Source organism: Chamaea fasciata, unplaced genomic scaffold (genome assembly GCF_029207755.1).
Source record: "Chamaea fasciata isolate MVZ Bird 193981 ecotype frontalis unplaced genomic scaffold, bChaFas1.0.hap1 SCAF_9, whole genome shotgun sequence".
Taxonomy (NCBI): domain Eukaryota; kingdom Metazoa; phylum Chordata; class Aves; order Passeriformes; family Sylviidae; genus Chamaea; species Chamaea fasciata.
Window position 1 is genome coordinate 13,200,255 of NW_027094094.1, and position 22,431 is coordinate 13,222,685.

The 22,431-nt window shown below is 38.9% G+C and overlaps 1 protein-coding gene across 5 annotated transcripts in view; it reads left to right on the forward strand.

Annotated features, from left to right (window-relative positions):
* BTRC (beta-transducin repeat containing E3 ubiquitin protein ligase) overlaps nucleotides 1-22,431 on the forward strand; it is a 115,319-nt gene that overhangs the window by 12,327 nt on the left and 80,561 nt on the right. For 2 of the 5 annotated variants that reach the window (XM_066191040.1, XM_066191043.1), the window contains exon 2: nucleotides 15,237-15,344. The exons of 1 other annotated variant lie outside the window; for it this stretch is intronic. In XM_066191040.1, coding sequence (XP_066047137.1) covers nucleotides 15,237-15,344 — 108 coding nt within the window. Of the gene's footprint in view, nucleotides 1-4,552; nucleotides 4,622-15,236; nucleotides 15,345-22,431 lie in introns of all 5 variants that reach the window. 2 more of the 5 variants (XM_066191039.1, XM_066191041.1) reach the window with 2 other exon arrangements.

A 22,431-nucleotide genomic window follows, 5' to 3' on the forward strand; every position in this document is an offset into this window, starting at 1 on the left:
TGGAAGTCATCTCAACTGGACAATCTTCAGTGCAACTGGCCATGCCCTTCCATGTCAGTGACTGACAGATCTAATTCTGCTTTTGTAGCCGAGAGCCTGTTAGTTAATGGAGTCGTGAATATTGTTACTCAGAGGCAACCTTCAGAGTATTAAAATACATTATTCCTGTTCTTCACTTGATATTTATCAAAGAAGGTGTTACATCTAATGAATTCAATGCTATTGTCAAATAAATACTGTGTGTAAATCATGACTTAAAAGAAATGGTAATATAAGTAGCTTCATTATTGCTTTGCAGTGATGGAGAGAGATGGGTTTAGTTTGCTTGTTTAAATCCTGTGTGATGGGAACCCAGAGTGAATGTCTTCTCTGAGGGAACAGCAAGCATTATGGGTGATATAATCAGATTAATAAGATCCTTAGTACATATACATTTCATACAAGGTCTCAACTTTTTTCCCCCCCTCCTTTCTTCTTACATGGAAGCAGATGAAATGCAGAAACAGCAGTACTACCTTGGAAGTACCATAGTAGGCTTCCTTTTATAATTGTCATTCTTGACGTATTTATCCTTTCTTATGGAAGTGAAGATGCAGATATTTAAGAACCCTTCTTTGAAGATGCAGCTATTTAAGAACCCTTCTTGCACAAAAAAGCCCAATTTCCGCTCAGTACTTAATTAGCACTTGTTTATGACACAGCATCTGATTTGATTTTCGAAACAAATTGCACAGTAAAGAGGCTGATATTTAAACTGTATAGTAACCACAGCTCCAGCTGTGACTCAAATCTTGTAAGCCTTCAGGGGTTGTGTTTAGGCTTAGAAAATAGGAACTCAGGCCTGTAATTAAATGTCCTCTGAAAATCAGCCTTGGTAGAGAAGTGGAGAGGGTACCACTGAATTTTAAATTACTGACTTGTTCTCAAGAATCATTCTGTTGTTCTGGGCCTTGCTAGGGACTGCAGAAATCAAATGGATTAGAAATGGAAGAGTGGATTACTAAAGCAAAAGAAGGCAGAAGTTGCAGACAAAGAGATGAGCAAAGTAAGCTATTTTGGCTCCCCAGTTTATAGACATATGCAATATATGTAATTTTAATATATGGCTAACATATAGATAACAAGTTCTGTGGGCACCAGAAAGACTAGAGGGAGAGTAAGGATTTCATACGCAGTAAAATCGCATTTCAGGACTGTGAGTAAGGTGCTGATGGTTGTGGAATAAGCCATCTGTGGTAATGGAAGGCTCATTTTTAAAGGAATGCCTCAATAATAAACATGAATGTCTTGGAAAAGGAAGTACAAGGTTATATTACAAATTAGTCAGTCACCTAAATCAAAATGTGAAATATTCACAAAAGAGCATGATAGAAATCAGCAGTTAGAGTGCTTTCAGAGTTACTTCTTGAGGAAAGCAATCACTGTTGATGCTATTGAAAAAGAGAGCAAAATTCCCCTAGCAGCCTGACTTCTAGTCAAGGAAAATGCTGGAGCAGATGCTAAGAGAAAATACTGTGCTTATGAATGGTATTGAACCATGAGCCTAAATGATGTGTGCACATGAAAATACAAAAATGAGTAGGTCTTGCTGGGCAATTAATTGTATTGCTGGTGGAATTGCTTTGAATGGATCATAATCATGGAAGATTTTAGTGTTGATTTATAAATTAATACAGCTTTCAAACAAGACATTTCCAGGGTCCCACATCTTTTTAAGGCTGAGGGGAAGAGGGGCAAATTTATTTTATTTTTTTAATTGACAGTTGTCTTGCAGTCCTGTCTGCTGTCATTGGGATACTGCAATTCAGAATATTTTAACCAGATGTATTACTTTAATTGTCTTTTTCTGCTGAAGAATGCATTCCTAGGGGTCATTTACAGTGTGCCTTGGAGAACCACAAAAATTCAGAATTCAGGGGATTGGCTAAACTATGACAACCAATCATCAATCTGAGAAATTTTAAATTATGCTTTTCTATTGTGCTTATTTTGATGTAAATAGGGGCTCACTTTTGCAAATATCCCACTTAATTGGCATGAGCAGCTGTATGTGGGTAATGACGCACATACCTCACACTGGTAAAATTTGCTTCTCTTCTATGTAGTCTCTCATTTCTTCTTAGATGAGAGTAGGTTTCTCAAATGCAGAGGAGACATACCTCATTGAGAGGATTTTGCAAATACAGTTTTGAGGGATGAGTGATGGGTCTTAGTTTCTCCTATTTTTATGTTTCACTTGTCAGCATTGGAAAATAAATTGAGTTTACAGTAGCTGCTAATGTGCAGAAAGTCCTGATTGTTCTTATTACAATACTCAAGCAACTTTACTTTTGAGTCACAAAGAGCTGTGTTGGTAAGAATTGTCTAAATAGAAACACAGTGTTACCTTTACTACTGGAAACACTTCTGCTGAAGAGTAATCTTGTTGCTGGCAACAGATCTCTTAATGCATTCACATATTTGCAGGACCAGGGTCTTCAGATTAAATGGTTCAAGTCAGTGTCTTAAATCAATTATTCAGACTGCTCTGGACTGATAGGCTAGCAAATGTTAAGAAGGCTGCTGGTCCCAAGAGTTTGACTATTATCCTTTAATTTGTAGGTTAGGTGACAGAAACAGAAAGAAATGAAGTAATTTTCCGCAATTTGTTGTGAATGCAATTTGTTTCTATTATCACAGTTTGTTGTGTGAACTTGGCCTCATCTGAGACTGGTATTCAGGTCTCTCTGCTTCTGACAATGATTTCAAATTATTGTTATTTCTGCTTGTTTATGAGGACTTTTTTTCCTGGATAGGTGAATACTGGGTTGTGCTAATTTGAAAAAGAAACTGAAGCGCTTGAACCAGAAGTAAAATGTGTATTTCTGTAGTGTTCTTGCTAGATATGCAGCACTTTATGTAGTTTCTTCCATTTCCGAAGCACATAGAAATGTCAAGAGCTCCTCTCAGCAGACCTGTGAGGTGGGTTAAATGAGTGTTGTCCCCATTTTACAGTCGTAGAGAGACTAACCACCCATGATGTTAGTGCTGAAGGAAGGATTAAGTCTTGGAGGATGATGGTTCTAGCTGTGTGAGAAGTCTCCTAAAACATAGTTTGTTAATTTGTTAAGCACTGCAAGTCCAAACGCAGCAGGTGAATGCAGTAACCAGACATACTTGACTTTAATTTATCAGCACAATGGTAGTTATTAAAATTCGTGTTCAGTTGAGATCATTGGCTAGGACACCAGGGCATAATCTTACTACTACTTTGAAAGATTTAGGAGGATTTAAACTCAAACTGGAGAGACGCAAAAATAACAAGTACTCAAAGTATACTGTCAAATCCTGAGTGTGTACTTCTCTTTGGAGGCAAGATTTTAGTCTGTTCTAGTTCTTACTTTATTTTCAAATTCCAAGGCTGTCCACTGTAAGTGTGAAGGTTTGTCATTCAGCTGTAACACTTTTTTTCTCTCCAACAAATTGTATATTTTGGTGTTAGGAGTACCAAAGTGGATGCAGTTAGTTCAAACAAATATTGTGTTGACTCAAGAACAAGTGAGAGTAAGCTCATCTTCGATAGAGCCATTCTGAGAATCAGTAAGCTTTTTCCAGCCTTCCAGGAGGAGTGGTGTGGGGCACACATCTGATTTGCAAGGGAAGTACTGTGAGTTAAGAAAGGGATTGTGAAGTAGTTTCCAGGTGTAAGAAACATCTCTGGACTTGGTGCTAGTGGATGTTCTGTCTGGTCCTGTTGCTTAGATGTGGTTTTAATTCTAAGCATCTCCTGTTTTGCTGCCTTTTGTTTTTTTTTTTTGAGGGTGGAGAGGGGGTGGGGGGAGGAGGGGGAATACATGAATACACTTGAATGTGGAAGTGTCTTTGAACTACAAATAAATGTCGTGCCAGGCAGTGTTTTAAGGTTTGTTGCATACTTTTTCCTAGCTGTAAGTTATGCTACATATGTTATGTACTTCTACAGCAATTTGATGTCTTGCCTTTTCTTCAATCCAATAAAGCATGAAAACATAAATGGGGGGGAGATTATATTTGCATGTCTATTTGAGGCATAGTTTATGGCTGTGTGTAAGTATAACAACCTGTTACTCTGGTATTAAGGCTGCATCTCTTCAGGAATTTTCTGTCATCTCTTCATGTTGTCCAGTGTCTGGTCTGACCATGTTGAGGATGGTAACTGTGAAAACACTCATAGCTTGACTACTGCTGTTTTGACACCATTTGCTTTTTATGTAGTGTCATTGGTCTTTGCTGTTGCACCCACCACAGAGGCTGTGCTTATCCAAGTGCATTTTTTGGTGGAAGTTTTAAACAAATACCTATGTACACTGAACTGAAATGTAAAATGGTGGAAAACATAAAAATGGTGACTTTATTAAAACAGTGTTCTTAAAGCAGCTGATATCAGAGCAGTAAACAAGAACTAATCTGGGGACTAAACCTTCATATGCGGTTTAAAAAAATCTGCATTGTTTAAAATGCTCCAGAATTTAGACTTAGGTTAGCTAGGTCCCAGTGTAAAAGGAGGTCTCTCTTTATGTCTATTCTCTCCTAGCCCCGAATACACATGCCAAAAGATGGATTTCAACTTATATCTTCTGGATACCAAGCATGGCTAAAGCAGGTTGGACTGTATTATTGTTATTCATCTCATGTGAGGGACCGTGTTGGACACCTGTGCTTGTCTCATTAGTGAAGTACATAAATGAGGGTGTAATGAAGTTACAGTGCCATGTTAGCTGATACCCTTCATAGCCATCACTGTTTTGTGTTTATGCATGCTGTGTTTGTATAACATTTTCTCACCAGTCTGATGAATGTGCACTTCCTGTAAATAAAAGTTCAAAATGCAGTCACCTGGAAGCGAAGAGGGTCAGAGTCTGAAAACAAATCTACAACAACAGCTTGAATTACAGAATTAAAATGGGCCTTCAAACACAAAGCTGCATGGTGGTGGTGCTGGTAATAATGGGGAGGCCACTGGGTTAAAACTCAAGAGAATTGCATCTAGCATCTAATTCAGATCTGCCTGGGTGAATCAAGTATGGACACTTACTCACATCACATAACAATTGTGCAGTTTGACACAGTCTGACACTGTGGGGAGTCCCTACTCAGAAGTGGCCTAGTGCTATATTACTCTGGCTATTATTAAAGGCCAGGCTTTAGATGTCTCAGCAGTCTGCCTCTAGCAATTGCTGTCAGCTTTTCACTTTTGTGAGTGAAAAATCCCCCTTCAGAAAAAATAGCTTAATTTACAAATGGCCTGTACAGATCTCTTCTCTGATGAACATACATATATGATGAATCCTGTGTCCTTGAGAATACATGGCTTAAAGTTGCTGTTTCTGTAGAAAGCCAGAATGTGTTGTTATGGCAACAAAAACTGGAAATATGAAAACAGCACAGATAAGCTGCATCCTGTTGTCATGGCAACTGCAGTTGTGAAATGACAAAACATGGTGATGAAGGGATCTTCAAGGTGGTACCATGAGCCCAACATAAACAAAGAGCCAAGTCATTTGAGCAGAGTGTGAGAATGAAAATCTGCATCAGCAAATCCCCTTAAAATATGAGAGTTTCATTGAAGGTGCTAACAGGATGGTTTTGATTGTCTTCAGTCTTGTGTCAGTATCTTACAAGCAGTAGGTAGCAACTTGATTGTGCCGGCTGGTTACTGCTGTCAACTTATATTGACTTCTGTGAAACTGAGCAGAGCTTGAACACCTATTAGAAGATGGGCATCAAGTCTTAAATTTGCAAACCATTTCTTTGAATGAGTGATGTGCTGCAAAGGTGAACTGTGCTTTGGAGCTTCTTTCCGAGAGACCGTTTCTGTCTCTCTCTCCTCAAGTCCACTCTAGTGAAGGTCAGTTGGGACACTGAAGCTTATGTTTTCCTGATTTAAACTTTGCTGAGCCGGAGGCAAGGTGTCTCAGAGGAATCTCAACTCTGCAATTATTGTCTCACAGAGCTCAAGTTTGTTGACCTATGGGGCATGGCATCACTTTCTGTTTCTTATGTGAGTTGGGAGAACAATAGGAAGGGGACTGTGTGGCTGTTCTGTTTTCCTTTCACTTCTGAGGCAAACAGACCAGCCTTGTATTACCAATGCTCTGATGCAGGTGGGGTATATGCTTTTTGGACTCTGAAAAATACCAAGGGGGTAAAAAACCTAAAATGCACGATAAAATTTTGAAGAAGGCTTTACACTAGGCAACCTCAAATAATAGAAAAACTTGCACTTTTTGAAAAATATTCTTTTTGTAAGCATGCTTTCCCTTTGATTTTTAGTTTATTGATATTGGTTCTAATGTCTATCTCAATCTTCTTACTCCTTGATCCAAGGTAAAGTTATAAACCTGTGCTTGTCATCAGCAGATACTGTCGTGGAAATAGCTTTGCTATTCCAATTTCGTGCTGTGAATTCACCACAGGAAGTGTAAGGGTAAGGCAGTTGATATAAAGGCTGGGAAGGGCTTTCATGAGAAGCAGAGAGGTTAAATTTTTTTGAGGTGAGTTTGATTTGGTGTAGGATATCTCTCAAAGGTACTACCTGTAGGATTCCTTAAAACTATGTATTGAAAAGAAAGCCACTTCTGATGTATATAAAAGCATAATCTACATATGCATCCAGATGGAATGGGGGCTGTGCATCAGGTTTATTCTCCTACTGTCTGTATTTTTAACAGGATCCTAACTTAATGATTTTTTTTCCTCAGCATGGCTGAGTATTGATCTGCTGCCTGACTTATACAGAATGTGAGAAGTATCCCAGTAACACATTGTATTAATGTGAACTAAAAGCAGTTTATATTACAGATGAGGTGGAGGAAGATGGAGTTCTGCAAGATTGGACACATACTATAAATATCCATAAAACTGACAATTTTATCTAAAACCAGTGCTGGCTGCATTTGCCTATTTTCAGCCTTCTTAAACTGGAGATAATAGTTGAACACTACCTGAGCATGGGTTGCTCACACTGATGTCATTACCCTCTGCCCTTTAATGGCAGGTTTTATATTTAATGTTGTTGTGCTGCAATGGAGAGTTGTATTGTGTTATTATGTGGGCTAGAGGAAATATAATACCAGTGGCCAGAAATACATGTTGCTTTAAAACTGGCATTTTAAGTAACCTGCATTGTTCTCTTTACTCCAGCTCTTTCCTGTTGATGTGTTTGTTGTTTTGTAGAAGATACAGTTGGTTTTTTCAGCCTTGGTCTTCATTTAAGCTTTTGACATGCTCGCAGTCTGTTAACATCCCATCACCTAGATGCTGATCCTTTGGAGACAAGCCACAGTTGACTTCTGAAGGGAGAAAGGGAGGGAATGTTTGTGTATAAATACAGTCAATAGACATGACATTTTAATTCTTGTATTATATGGACACTTTATATAAATTTAAGCCAAACTATGAAACCGGCAAAGGTAAACTAATTAAGTAAAACACTAACAAAACATTATTTTTATTATATAAACAAGGAAGTAGAAGTATCATTTTAGGTGCCTTCTGAAACATGGTAATTCAGAGTTAAAACTAATGCCTCCCTTTTTCATAGCATTGTGAGCAAGTATGCATCATGTAGGATATGTAATGTAATGCACTCATCTGAGCCTTTCTGCCTCCCACTGTCTTTTTGTAGTAGAATTTTTAAAGCCAAGTTATAAACCTGTAAATATGTTTTATGCTGGAAATTCTTGGTGATACCTTAACTAGATTGGTACCTGTAAAGGCCAGTATAATCAAAACAGGGCACTTCAGATATTAATGATCTGCACTTCTGTCAAGTCAGCTGGAAAAGAGAGTGTAAAAACCAGGATTGTGGTGAAACCAGGATTCTTCTGCTAGAATTGCACTTTGCTGAGAGAAAAGTGAAATTATTCTGGATATATTTTGATTTTGTAATTTTGTCATTTAGCATCTTTTCCTTAGCTTCTATTCTTTTCCTTAACATCTATTTTCAGTGGATCCATATGCTTTTTAAAATTCAGATACTAACTCTTTGGGTGGAAAGTTGAAATAAGATTTCTTTTTGCAGTTCATTTATTAGTACTTGGCAATCTTATAGTACATTATATCCTCAAAGCACTATGCAGGCATATCAGTTATCCTTGAAACACTTTTGTGTGGTAGGTGCATAACAATAACTCTGAGAGATTTTATGGAATAAAATAAAGCTAGAGATGAAGGAAAAATCTAATGAAAATTCCGTTTCATCTCTCCACCAATGTGGTTTTTTTCTCTACAGTTTGTGTCATGAGAATAGACAGTAGTTCTAGAAATATTCCAAGATGAAGGGGTTTCAACACATTCCTTAGGATGCTGTGTTACTCATCCCAAACTTGTGAGGAGTTGTTTGGAATTGATCAGGCTTTAGACACAGAATTATAGAATCATTATGTGTGAAAGATACTTGTAAGATCATCAGACATAATGGAGCTTAGTAGCAACTGTGTTTTCTTGCTTACCAAAGTGCCAAGTGCACTCAATCTTGTAAGATCTCCATTTTAAGACTTCACATGCTTTAGACCTTGGTGAGATTGCTCTTATTAAATTTGGTGTTGTTTAAAGAGGCACACCCAAGTCTCTGCAAGTTTTACTCCTTAAAGAAGAGTATGGCACCTAAATCTTAAAGCTCTGCAGCTGCACTGGTTTAGATTTATCAGCCTCAGAAATATTCGTATTGTTGAATTCAGATGTGATCCATACAAATTCCCTCAAGGACTTGGCAGATGAGAATCTTGTACACCTTATAGATGGAAGCTGGCCCCTTGCTGGGGCATGTAATTTCTGTTGACTGGAAATCACAGAGGCTGAAACTCCAGTGACCACTCTTTGGGAAAAGCATTTCTGCACAAACATTTACCTAAAAGCTGTGATTTGATCCTCCCAGATCCCACTCAGGTAAGTTATTATTTGGATAATCTGAATATGTAAATCCTTTTCCATGTGTCTTATCTTTGATATTTAAAAGTAGTTAGTGATGTGGAATATCTTGTAAAAAGTTACTGTTAGCTAGGGAGTTACCAGAAGATTAGAGAAGAGTTTGCATAATACTGTATGTTAAGGAAAATTTACTGAGCAATTACATGCAAAGTGGGTGGCTGAAGGAGAAAGAACCCTTTTCAGCAGTTGGAGCTCTGTGTGCACAGCAAAGCTGACAGAATGTAGCAACACCCTGAGGGTGAGGGGGGAAACTGCTGCACTGAAGTCAGTGATCTGTACCAGGGTAAGAAGTCCAGTATTAACTATGTTTAGGATCTAGGAAGAGTGTTATAATTGAATCCTAGTAGCATGTTTCTGCCTTTGATTTGTGAGACCTAATTGTTTGGAAGTCAGACCCTAGTTGTCCCAGAAACGTATGCTCAGCTTTCCCAAAGTGAAATGTTCATTTGCTTGATTTGCAGTTCGTTAAAAATGGTCCGAGGGTCTTTAATGCCATAGCTCAGCTTTTGTTATGGCAAAACAGGAGCACAAACCACTTTGAATCATCCCCATACATCCTTGTGGAAATGTGACCAAGGTGTCTGAATGTAACAGAAGGTGAGGAATTGTGCAAAGCGCTGGTTGTGACAGCAATTGCATCTGGCCCTTCACGATTCTGGTGCAATATGTGCAGCTAGAAGAGCTGACAATTGGTGGGCTGGTTGAGCCCTGCAAGAACCTTCCCTTGGTCACACTCCAAGGATTACTACAGTCGCCCCTTTATTTTTATAGATTATTTTCTTACTGTGGAAAGACCCAAGAAAAACTGCCAGAATTATCTGGTTATAAGTGTGGAAAACTGGTCTGGGATGCAAGGAGGTGCACATTTTAACTCTATGGCTTTGACTGGGCTTTTTTTGTGTTAATTAAGACTTGCAGCTTTTAATGTTTTTTTTATTTTCAAGTGAAAACAGGCAAAAAACTTTCTCCAAAAGTTATGAAAGTATTAATTTGCTCTGAGACATGCTAGTCTCCTTGGTAAGTTCATAATTGGGCAGAATTTTTTTTAAATGCATATTCTTGTCTCTCAGGTATATAACTACTTCATAACTGGTAAATCTGTATTCATATGTTAGGGTTTTTAAAGGCATATTATTTACACAATTCACTTGAATGGCTCCTTTGAAAGCTGTGTGGCTCTCTCATGTAATTATGTATTTAGTATGCCTTGCATCCATTGTTGGGATAGGGGAAAAGAAAAGAAACTAAGCCCCACAAAATCTACTAAAAATAAATAATAAAAGAATATTCTCATTCCGTCTTGGCAGCTTTTTAGAAGTTGTGTTATATACTCTTTTTCAGATAAGAAGAGCTACCAAAGCTAAAAAATGAAATATGTGTGGCAGGTTTTTTAATTGCAAAAGTATACAAGATGCAGTGGGAGTAATTTTTTTTAATACTTCTATATATTTAATCAGAAAACACCTCTCAGAGCAGTAGAGGGGAAAATAAGAGATACCTTTTCATTTTTATGTGTGTGTGAGAGGTTAAAAGGATGAAAAGTGAACCAGAGAAAAGATCCAAAATAATTTTTTAGCCAGAAGTAAATTTTTGGAATTGTTATTAAGTTTCAAGAGACTAACATTTGTAGTGTAAATAGCAGCTGCCTTATCTGATATGTTTCATGCAATGTGTTGCATTCTGTGGTGACAGGAATAGTGCAGACTGAACACAGTGTGAAAGTGATGTCTGTTGTATTTTTGGCATTGGCTTAGTTAAGTATGTAGCCAAAAAAATATGAGAGGAACTGAGTGAGATTGAAAAGTATTGAGATTTGTTCTCCCAATTTTGTGGTGTATGATAAAAATAATTCTGAATATTAGGAATCCCAGTAAGATCTGATCATGTGTTTGATAAAGGATTAAAATTCCTTGGGCACATTTCCTGAGAATTAGGTTTTATAGAGCATGCAGGAAACAGTATTGTGAAAGACACTTTCAGGGAGAATTGATCTTGCCAGCCATCCCATATTTGCTTTCTGAAGTGGTGATGTGTCTCCTCATATCAAGCTCATGTCTGGTTTACATACTTCTAATACCCTTCAGAGCATCCCTTAGATTTTATCTGCTCCAGTTTGGGCAGTAGAATTTCTAGGACCTCTTTTGCCCTCATGTCTTGGGTTTTTTTTTAAGAGTTAGAAATTGTTATTGGTTTATCTATAGAGTTCACCTGCATAAGGCACTGGATGCTGTATTAGAGGGGATATAATTCTGAACTAGGAAGGACTGAAATAGATGTGGTTAGCATCTGAAATTAATCTTATGTATAGTACACCAAACACCAGCCCTTGGGGACAAAATTTGGTTTCCTCCTTGGCTTTGTCACTAACTTGTGAAGATGCACAAAAATGTATGAGGCTGCCTGTAAATCAAAGGTGTTTTAAGTACATGGGTTATCATAAAGTTCAGTACAAGATTCACAGAGGGGTAGTAGGTAATACCTCAGTATTTTTAAATGTGTCACAATTAGAGATAGTACTTCTGTACTACTGCCTAATTAATTTCTCTGAAGTGACTATAAAGAAAATATCCTTCAACTATTGCTTGATTTTTTTTTTTTTGGTCATTCTTGTTTTACGCTGTGCTCAGTGTAGTCAGTTTATGCTTTCATACCTGTGCCCTATGGTTGTGAACTAGAGTAGTAGTCCAAGAACTTTTTTTTCCCCATGTAGAGCCACTTAGTTTTACAGGACAAGGTGATATATTTCTGACCTGTAACACAATTTACTAAAACTATGTTAGTTACCCCTAGTATATTGTATTTGCTGAAGGACTAGAAGAGAACAAATTTGATAAGAAAAACCCAGTCTGAAATGGTATAATCTTGTAACACAGTAGCAAATAAAGTAAATAACCAATTTTTAGCGCTGGCAAAAATTTAGCCATTGAGTGTGTATTGAAATTTGTCTTTAGGACATCAGATAATTGGAAGAGAGGGTAGACTATTAGAGGCAGAACATCTGATGTAGTCAAAAAATGTTCTTGCAATATAATTACAAGAGTAATTGAATAGGTTAAAATACATCTTCCCTTCAGTTCGTGGTTACTGTCCACTCAGCTCAAGCAGTGCCTGTGAATGCTTCTAGCCTATTTTAATTCAAAGTAAGGCAAACCCGTTTTAATCACCAGTGGAGCAGCTGGAACCAGCCTCTCTCAGAAGGAGGATGCTGGTCTTGTTTGAAACTCTACACCCTGTATTTATTTAGTGGGAAAATACAATACATTTCAGAGTTCAGGGAGTGGGATTTTAAAATCAGTTGGAAAAAGAAATTGGGTTTTTTATCAAATAAGTCCCTATTTTATGCCACTCAATGTGTATTAAAGATGCTTAGCTTTTCTAAATAAAAAAACTTTGTGTCTCTGGGTTTGAAAGTTGTGCAGACATCCCAAGTATTAATGCAGCTGGGAGTTAGGAAAGTAAAGAGATTGCATCCTGGCCCAGTACTTAGCAAGCAATACCAGCATTCCCATTTGGCTCTAGTCCAAGCACTGTGCCTCTGTATCTTTGTTTTGATGAATCGATGTAGATTGATTTGAGTTCAGGAGAGGATTTTGTCAGTCAGCTTTCAAGTCATGAACATTGAGGCCAGTCCCTTGTTTGTGGAGCTGACAGTACAAAAGTGAGTGTTTGACACGTGGCTTGCTCAGTGCATGGGGGTAGAGGCTGTTGAGATTTTTCAGAGATCAGGCTCTAAATGAAGTTGTTCTGTTGGGTCACTCATCTGATTTACACACAAGCTGTTTCTATTGAAGCACCTGGGGCCTTTTGTTCAGGCTTGTGAATAAGCCTCTTTCAGTCACCAACAGTAATTTAGTGTCTGCTTCCTTCAATAGGTAAAAGGCAAGTACGGGAATGACATTTCCTTCCACACTTTGCAACTTCACGCTTATATTTTTAAGATAGGTAACAGAACTGTATCACTAATGTAGATTTAGTTATATACTGGAAGAGATTCAGAAATCTTCTAAGATATTTGGTAGTTTTTTACTTCATACTTCCTAACTCTGGAACAATACTAAGTGACAGGAGTGCATGGGTGAGGAATGATATCCTCTGTTGGACAGAGAGTTCTGCAGAATAGCCCTTCAGTGTTTTCCTTTGTTATTGTGGCAATTTTAGAGGAAGACATTTCATTGCCTTGTAAGTTCCCTGGCACAACTGAGTACCCTACCTGCGGATTGTAATGATTCTGACTTGAGCTGTAATCTCACTTAAACCTTGAGTCAATTTAAGATTGCCTTTCCACTGACAGTGTTCCTCATTTTTCCTGCCTCTGCACCTCTCCATGCTTCAGTCAGTAAAATATTTAAAGTAACTTCTTTTTTTTTTTATACTTGTCAGTCAGTTTTAATGGCAGTCAGTTCTTTAAGTTCATTATCACAACATGAAGGCTTGAGAATATGGAATAAATGATAGCTGCAAGTCTTGGATAACTCTGAAAAAACAATCATCCCATATTTATTTTGTATTATTTTATGAATCCTGGGATGGGTAATGGTAAGCAGCTGATGCTTACCTAGTGAATTTGCTCTGCATCATCAGAGGCACTATGTAGTGCATCTCCTGTTACTGTGACGTTCTTGGAGAATAATAAACAACTTTGATTTAAATAAATTAGACTGGTGAAATGCTTAACCATGGATGTCCATTTCATGTATTTTTTTTAAAAAAAAAAGTTATTGTCACAACAGCTTTCTGTAGCTGTGGTGATACATATTACATTGCAAAGAAAAGACTGCTGTCATTTGGAAGGTTTTTTATATGTGGGGCTGTTAGGGAGGTTGGAATGGTGGACAAAAAAGTATGGCTCACTTTTGTAGCTTGTTACAATACTATGACTGTAATTTTTTTGGCTTCAGGAGGGGCATTGCATGCAAGTTCATGTGATATGTATTACTGTGTACTCAAATTCCTGAGTTTCAGTATCTTTGTAAAGGGAAGAGTTGTTTGGTTGGGTGGTTGTTGTTGGTGGTTTTTTTTTTTTCATGAAAATGCAGTGGAATGTATTTTAAGGTATCATAAACTTCAATTGAGAACATTTCTAGAGGTTATATTTCCCAACAGTCTTTAAATACTATTTCTGGAACAGCAGTGTAAATTGCAACAAAGTACAGCAAAGAATGTGGTGACAGACAAGGTTAATCTCTCTGTCTGTCTGCACAGGACCAGATTATGGATGTTGGTGATCACCTTTCTGCTCATTCAAAATGGGTTATGTTGCTCTTACATACTCCTTTAGTGCAAGGTTGTGCAAGGTTTTCTAGCCCTCTCAAGAGCAGGAAGAAACGGTGGCTTAGAAGGCAGCTGTCATTTCATACCCATTCCAGCTGCCCTTTCCACTCAAATTTCCTCCCATCCCCCCCCCCTATTAAAAAAAAAAAAACAGGGGCAGGATTGCAAAAAAGAAGAGTATGAGGGTTTAAAATCTCTAGCAGCTAATCTATCACATCCTTCAGTTTTCATGGCTATCTGCCAATTTAAAATACACTTGTTTTTTCCTGCCTTGCCAGTAATTAGACAAATGCAGTAGTGCTTATGGCATCAAAAACTCTGTGTCTGGTAAAAGCAATTGCTATCATAATGCATCCCTAAATTTAATAGTAGTGGTGTAAAATGAATAAGCAGCTCTCTATTTCAAGGGGTAATGGCTTTAACTATCAAAATGGCTAGTATTTTCCTTGATTGGCTGCTTTGGCTCCTTTTTTGTATTTCTGTTTGTAGGAACTGAATCAATTTATTGTAATAATTGTATTTTATTTAACAAACAACAAGGCAAGCAGAAACATGAAACTCTTATAAAAAGTGTCATCGACTCGTATTCACCCTGGATCATAGGTTTTTCCTTTTATCCCATTTACAGACAAAACACAAACCTTTTCTTTCCCTGCAATTACTACACTTAAAGTTGTCATTTACTTTTCTGCTTTCCTTGCAAAATCACTTGCCTTGTGTTCTGCCTGGAGCATTGCTGTGGATGGAGAGGAGGTCTGATTAATCAGAATGAAACTTTTTATTACTGGGAAAACTCAACACGTTGTGGAAAATTAATCAAAATTTACTTTCTTGATCCATAGTGCCTTTTTCTTGCTACTATGACATCTGTAAAGCTTCTCTCAAGGAAAAGATGCAGTTAGTGCTCTCTTAAAGGGCAGTTGTATTGATGCCATTTGGCTAAGCCTTAAAAGTTCCTGTAATCTGTGCCATCCTGTCTCATACAGTTCCATCTCATAGTTGTCCTTTCTCTGCAGTGCTCTATGCCCAGATCTCTGTGGCTGGGCTGCTCCAGCCTGGCGGACAGCATGCCCTCGCTGCGATGCCTGTATAACCCAGGGACTGGCGCACTCCCAGCTTTCCAGGTACTTTCTGTCTCTCCCCACTCCTTTCCTCTCCATCTGTGTGCTTGTGCATCTCCTTTACTTGCCTGCTTGACCTCTATTTATTCTGGTTCATACTCTGTGCCTCTCCTCTGTCATTCTGATCTCTGGTATTTTAACCCATCTTGTGTAGATTCAGGGCAGCTGGGGCATTTCTATTTACCTTGATATAATTATTTTATTGAAAATGGCTTGATACCATCATCTTTTTCATTGGCTTTAAATTGTGTCAAAAAGATACCACTTAATTATATCTGGCAAACAGCATCCATCACACAGTCTCCAATCTGGTTATTCTGGCTATTTGTGATTCCCCTCCTATCTAAATTTTTTGTGTGCCACTTAAAGGACTGAGAGCGTGAGTTCATTGCCATGATGATAACTGATGCCAGCAATTCTTTACTTCAGCTTTCTTAGCAAGAGTCTGGACATTTTGACTACAGAAAATTATTGTCCAAGTAAGCTGTCAGTCAAAAGGCAAATAAAGGAAACCTTTTTTTTTTCCCCTTGATCTCTGAAATTGTTAAATTCGGGCTTTTCTCTGTCGTGAGTCAGCTTTCTGCCAAACAAGTTTGTTCAGACCCTTTGGGGTGACCAGTGAATCTTAAAAAATGCAGACATTCTCCCATGAGAGAGTGAGACAAGTGCTGGATGAGCATGAAGAAATCTAGACAAGGCTCTCAAGATCATCAAGCATTTTTCATGACATGTGGATGTAACAGCAGAGACTGGGCTCCAGAGATGTTATATTCACATTGGAAACTCTGAGGTATTTCATGAACTGCAGTGACTGAGGGACTTTGGAAGTATGTCAGTCGAGAGCATGTTTATTTGAGCTTATGGTAGCATGAACGTTTACTTCAAGGTTTATGCTGCTAGAGTATGCTACTGCTGGCCTAACCTGTGGCAGAGTTTTATTTACCAGCATCTTTCAAAACCAGATAAAAAGAATAGGCTAGAATCTTTCTGAAATTTTCACTTGTTTCAGGGTAAGTTCATTATGTGCCTCTAAAGGAAAGCATGCAGAGATTATTTTAAGTTTTACTTCTTGCTCCCAGAGCTAGGATAGTGCTGTGGAAATAATCCTCTTAGTCCCAGAGGAGGCTTAAGTGTCTTGCATCATTTTGCCGCAACTCTTTTGCTGACACAGCAGTAGCACTGATGGACTCTGGAAGGTGTCCTGCCAGGCCTCCTTTGCTGAACCAAGCTTTTAGTGGAGCTTTCCATGGGGGAGGGGGAAACACGACTTTTTATTAGTCTAAGAGGACTCTAGAGACAACAGGCAGGGTTTAGACTCCTAATCCTGATTGGCATAATTTGACTAAATTGGATGGGCCTAATTTTTGGGCTTTTTGGCTGTTGAATAAAATCTTAGATCTCTTTAAGCGTAGCAGTATATGGAAAGTAATTTATAAACTCAAATTGAGACTTCTGCCTTTCTACTTGAATTATTTTTGACTACTTAAAATAGACATATATTACAAAGGGGAAGAGAAATTAATTAATTTTAGCTTAAGATGTCCTTGCTAATGATAGATATGAACAATAACTGTTCTACTAATGCAGTGCATTGATATTTGGGACCAAATGAGTCAATTGCACAACCTTTCATAGTATTGGGATACTGCTGGGACTGAGATTCACATTTCTGCAGATTTTGAGAGATATTTCCATGTGTGTTTAGTGACTGTGGGAATTGGGAAAGTATGTCCTACTTCCTATATGAAATGGTAGACTGGTACTCTTCACTGAACTCTTGACTGCTGTGTTGAGGAACACATTTACTGCCAGTTGAGAAAGAAACCACATTGCCAACAACAGCTTCTGCAGCACTGAGTCATCCACATTTCAATCCATTTTTTTCAATGGGCTCTGATTGATCCTCATTAGCTTGCATGGTTTGAAGAAAACTCCCCTCTGAGGCATGGCTTCTGCATTTTCCAGTGCAGAAGGGAATGGTTTGGAGCCTGCTTGAAGCAGTGATGTTGCAGTATTTCATCATTCTTTAATGCTTTTTTCTGGTATCAAATCTTTGGGAAAGCATTAAAGACTTTCTTGTAGCCCGGTGAATTTTCTCATATTAAGTTACTTTCTTTTTTCTGTAGCAAGCTCGAAGTAACTGGAGAAGCATATCAATGTTCTTTGCTTGTGGCAAAAGAGAAGATGCCATCTGGAAGGCTACTTAGTCACTGCTGAATTTGTCTAGTTATTTACGTGGCTGCTTTCAGATGCTCAGACAGAAATGTGGAAAGATGCTCTTTTTGAATAGCTCAGTTAAAGTCTTGCTGACTCCTCATGGGAAGCATTGGCAGGTAGTCGATTTAGAGATTATTCTGTTAATATGTCAGGTAACTTGGTTTTTCTTCTTTGTGTTTATATTATTGGAGACACTTAGGTGTAAACAGGATCTTCTTGTTCCTCAGCCCTGTTTTCAGGCAATCATCTTGCAATGGGAAAGGCTTTAAGGCTATACCCATTAATAGGGGAATAAGGAGTTAGAAACAGTTCTTTTTTACATCTTTTATCTCAAAGGGCTTTGCAACTGACAGTCTACTGTGTTACTGAATTTCATAGCAATCCTGGTGGAAGATGGCAGCAAACTGGAACATGAACTCCTGTAAGGCACAGTGGGAAATGGTCAAAGAGGATATTTTAACAAGAGAAAAAGGCCAGCCATTCCATTTTCAGTGTCTTGGATGCCAGACTTTACCGTACTGTTATTCTGCAAAGCAACTGAAAATTAGGTTGCATGTAGATTCTCCTTATAATAAAAAATAAATTATGCAAAATATACTCTTTTTTCTTAGAAATTTTTCTTTGGAAGTTTCCAGGTGTGCCAACAGGTGTCTATTTTCATGATATTTTCCATATGAAGTTAATTACTTTCCCTGTTAAAATATTTTTCCATGCATGTGCACAAGGCTCTATTTATGTTGCTTCTCATAGTTACAGCTCTTTGAAAACTCAAAATTACAATTACACCCATCAAGTATGCCAAGGGAATGATTATATTAATCCTTCCAGGTTTGCAGAAGACCAAACTATTTCCTTGAACTCATTTCTGTAGGCTGTTGTATAAATGAGGAGGCTTGAAGAGGAATTTAGAAGTCTTGCCAAAGACTTTTATGTATCACCATAATTGCAGAGAGCAGTCCACCTCTTCCTTTTTATCTAATTCACAGCAAACACAAATACCAGCTTCTGTTTAGATTGTAAACTTCCTAAGACAAGTCATGCTTTTACTACCTTTGTCTGGAGCCTAGACACAGGCGGAGAAGAATGGAGTTGTCTTGTCAGCTTTATTTTGCCAAATCTGAAACTTTTGTTTCTGTAACACGCTCTAATAATCAAAGAGGAGGATTAACTTTTGTGATGGAGGTAGTAGCATCTTGCTGAATACAGAAGTGTCTCTATAGAATGTCATAAATTTGCATTTTGTTTTACCTGAAGATCTTGGCCATAAAGAACTACACATCAGGGTTTGCCAAGTGAAGGAGATGAACTTTTGCTTGGTTTTGCAGAAGCAATCGTGTATGAGACTTCCTTGGTCTGGGCTAAAAGCTCTGTCCTGGGGAGGAAGGCATGGGTGCACTGTGCTAGGCAAATTGAAGCAAAAGGGAATGCGCCTGAGGCTGTGTAGTGTGGATGTGACCTCTATGGACTGAGATTACTTTTGCAGAAAGATGAAAATGCAAAAGATGTCAAAAGTATGCAGTGGTGGAAGTCTGTTGTCCTTGTGAAACAGACATGAACTTATTTTTCAAATTACTTTCACATTATTTTTTCCTAATGTTTGTATTTGTGTAACAAAGTGGAATATTTGTTAAAGAAGCATTGTCAGTGTATTGGTAGAAACATATGTGTCTGTAAATTTCCTTCAGCCTGTTAATGCACTTTTGTGTTAGAAGTTGACATTTTATTGCTGAAACTACAGTGTAAATATGAGTAGTAGTACATAATTTCTGGTTATACAGGGGGTTAGAGCTAGAGTCTTGGGGTGGGCAAACTGCGTGCTCAGAAGTGCGTTTGTGAGAAACACATTTGAAGGAAATTGTTTGGCTTTGGAGCCAGTGTTTGCTAGTGTGCATAGTTCGGTCTCTAATTGGGAAAGATAAGGGGTGTCCAGTCATAGGCTCCATCAGCATGGAGACACTAAGCCTGCTTTGTATTCACCCCTCTTACTCTGCCAGTGGCTGTGTGAAACCTGCCCGAGGGCTGTTTACGGTGCACCTCTAAAGCAGAATCCTAATTTTGGTGACTAATAGCCAGAGCATGTGGCTCCAGCACCCCCCGGCTGGCAGCAGGCTCTGCCCTGGTTGTGAATGTAGTTAGGTGGCCCCCAACTGTTTACAAGACAGCAGAGGTGAGATCTTTGATTGACAAGTCAGAAATGCATTAGATCATTCCTCTGCCAGTCTCTGGTTCATGCTGTTAAAAATGTCAGCCTCTCCAAGTTTGAATGGCAGCCTGAGGGCCTCAGAAGCTTTTTGTTTTCTGAGATGGAAACACAAATTGGATGTGTGCCTGAGCGCTTCATCCTGGGCTGTAATTTCATCTTTTAGCTAAGAACCACAAGGTACATGAGCAAAGCACCCTGTAAACAATAATACTGGGGAAAAAAATAAACAAGGTCGTGTTTCTGGTACGTTGATCCACTGGTGTCCTGACCTCTATCACGTTGAACATCTCCACTCTGATTGCTGTTCCCTTTGGCATTACAATGAGAGGAGATAGACTGACACAGGAGGCAAAGATTTAAAGTTGCAGTGCTGTTGCACATTGCTTGTATTGGCTATGAAATATTGAACTGCCACAATGTGACACCTGGTTTTTTAAGCAAAGTTTCCTGTTGGAGGTGTTCAGCAGCAGTCTTCTCTGGTTTTCTTGATTTTACCACCTGGCAGGAGCAATTATAAAGGCATGAGAGATGATACAAGAAGGAGCAGAAATGAAGCCAAATCGCATAATTTTTGTGTTTGACTCCAGCCCCATTTGTAGCTCAGACTTTTGGGAGCTTCACTGTAGGAAAACCACGATGGTTAACCTTGCTGGAGATTTCTCTAAATAAGTGCCCAGTGGCTACAGAAGAACTTTCTTAAACATATTCAGGATTTATCCCTCTTTAAATCTGGTGACCTTGTCTGGCTGGTGGTGTGACCTGTGCAGAGGCTGAGTGATGCTGGGGAGCCCACCAAACTCAGGGAATTGCCAAGGGTGTGCTCCAAGATCTCAGCTCTCGGGTAGTAGCAACAGCAAGAGAGATTTTCTTCCTTTGAGGTAGCAAAGAAATGAGGGGGACAAGAAATTTTTCTTTGTGGATCCGTGGGGTGGGTTTGGTTGTTTTTTGTAGCACATCACCAATTTCTTAATTACCTTGAGCAATTACATTTAGTAACAGAATTCGGCATTTGTTCTGCACCCACACTGATCCTCAAAAGTTCCGTGTGCTTTTATTAGTCCTTTAATCTGAGTATCAAGAGGTGTGATCTCTCACTGAGAAATAACCACCCCAGTGTGTCCAGCACAATGATTAATTAAAAATGTATCTTAGCTACAAGGCCTCCCCCTCCTTCAGCCTCAGTAGTGATGGTTGGGTTAGTACTAATGTGCTTTTCCCGCTAAGGTGAGGGCAAGGTTTCTAGCACATCAGCACCAGTTTGGCTGTTTGGTTTAAAAAATGAAACAAAACTCATCCGAGTTTTCCTTCCTGCCTCGTTAGGAGTCAGGAAGGTGTGTAAAGCCGTAGTGACAAACAGCATATGCAGCGCCGCGTTGGAGGCATACAGGTATCTTTAAAGCTAGCTCCGGTTCCTCAGGATTGCGAACATCTGCTTGGAGGTATTGTGGAGCTCCACAATGCACTAATTGAATTACTCTTTTCTGGAGTTGCAGGCTGCGCTAATTGAATTAGAACGGGGCTGTGCGTGTGCGCGCTGCCGCGCGGGCGCGGCGCGGGGCGGGGGCCGGGCCATGGCGCGGACTGTGCTGCGCTCCCCCGGCCGCGCCCGGAACTGCAGCCCCGGGGCTCCGCCGAGCGCCGCAGCCGCAGGGCTCGGGCACTTCAGGAGCATCTCAGCGACTGCTCCGTGCTGCTCCAAAGTCTACATCTTTGCCTCTTTCTATGGAGAAGGGAGGCTCTGAGGGTACCCCGCTGCAGCCCCCTCGCACCCAGTCACAGATGGTCCAGTGCGTTTAGATCCAGCCTAGGCCCTGTAAATCGCTCCATTATGACTTTGGATTTGACGGGCTCCACGGGCAGTGAGGGCTTCAGAGGGAGCCGATGGCACAAGATCAAGTTGTACCTATTTGTGCACAACTGGCAAAGAGATAACACCAATAATTTTGATTTAAAAATGCAAATATGGGATTTTACCACAAATTTGGAGAATTTAAATTGAAATAAAAGGAAATTTAAATTTAAATTGAATACTTTCTTATCCAGCATCTAAATTTAAGCCAATATTAGAATTCAGTCTTTCTTGGGAAATATGCAGAGATAGTTCTGAATAATTCTGTATAAGGAGAACAAAATAAAATATTTCTTCTTTGAAATAAGGTGAACACATGCAAAATTTCAGGCCATCAACTGAAACGCTCTCAGTAGAGATGTACTTGCTAAATCTTAAAATTCACAGCTTGGAGAAGTACTTTGCTACACTGTGTCGGGTGGGTTTCTCCTTATTTAGTCTGCTTTCTCTTGGCTGTTACTTATATAGCGTGTAAAAATACTCAGATATTCTCCTTCCTGTATTCTTTCCTCTGCAGATAACCAGATAACTCACTTTTCCATAAAATCTCAGCTTTTTTCACTCAGTTTTACCTGTGTTTGATAGATCATTCTCATAAACATAAACCATATCAGAGACAAGATAGTATTTGTTTCACTTTAATGGTTTCTTACGTTTTGTTACATTGGAAATAAAAAATAATTTGCTAGAATACTCTACAGACTAAGTAAAATTAAACTTTCCTTGTGAAAGTACATAACCAATACTCTGTGATATGCATGATTCTTTTTTATGATGCTTGTATACTTGCCCTAGGTCTGGTGATGTTAAACAGGGCTTCT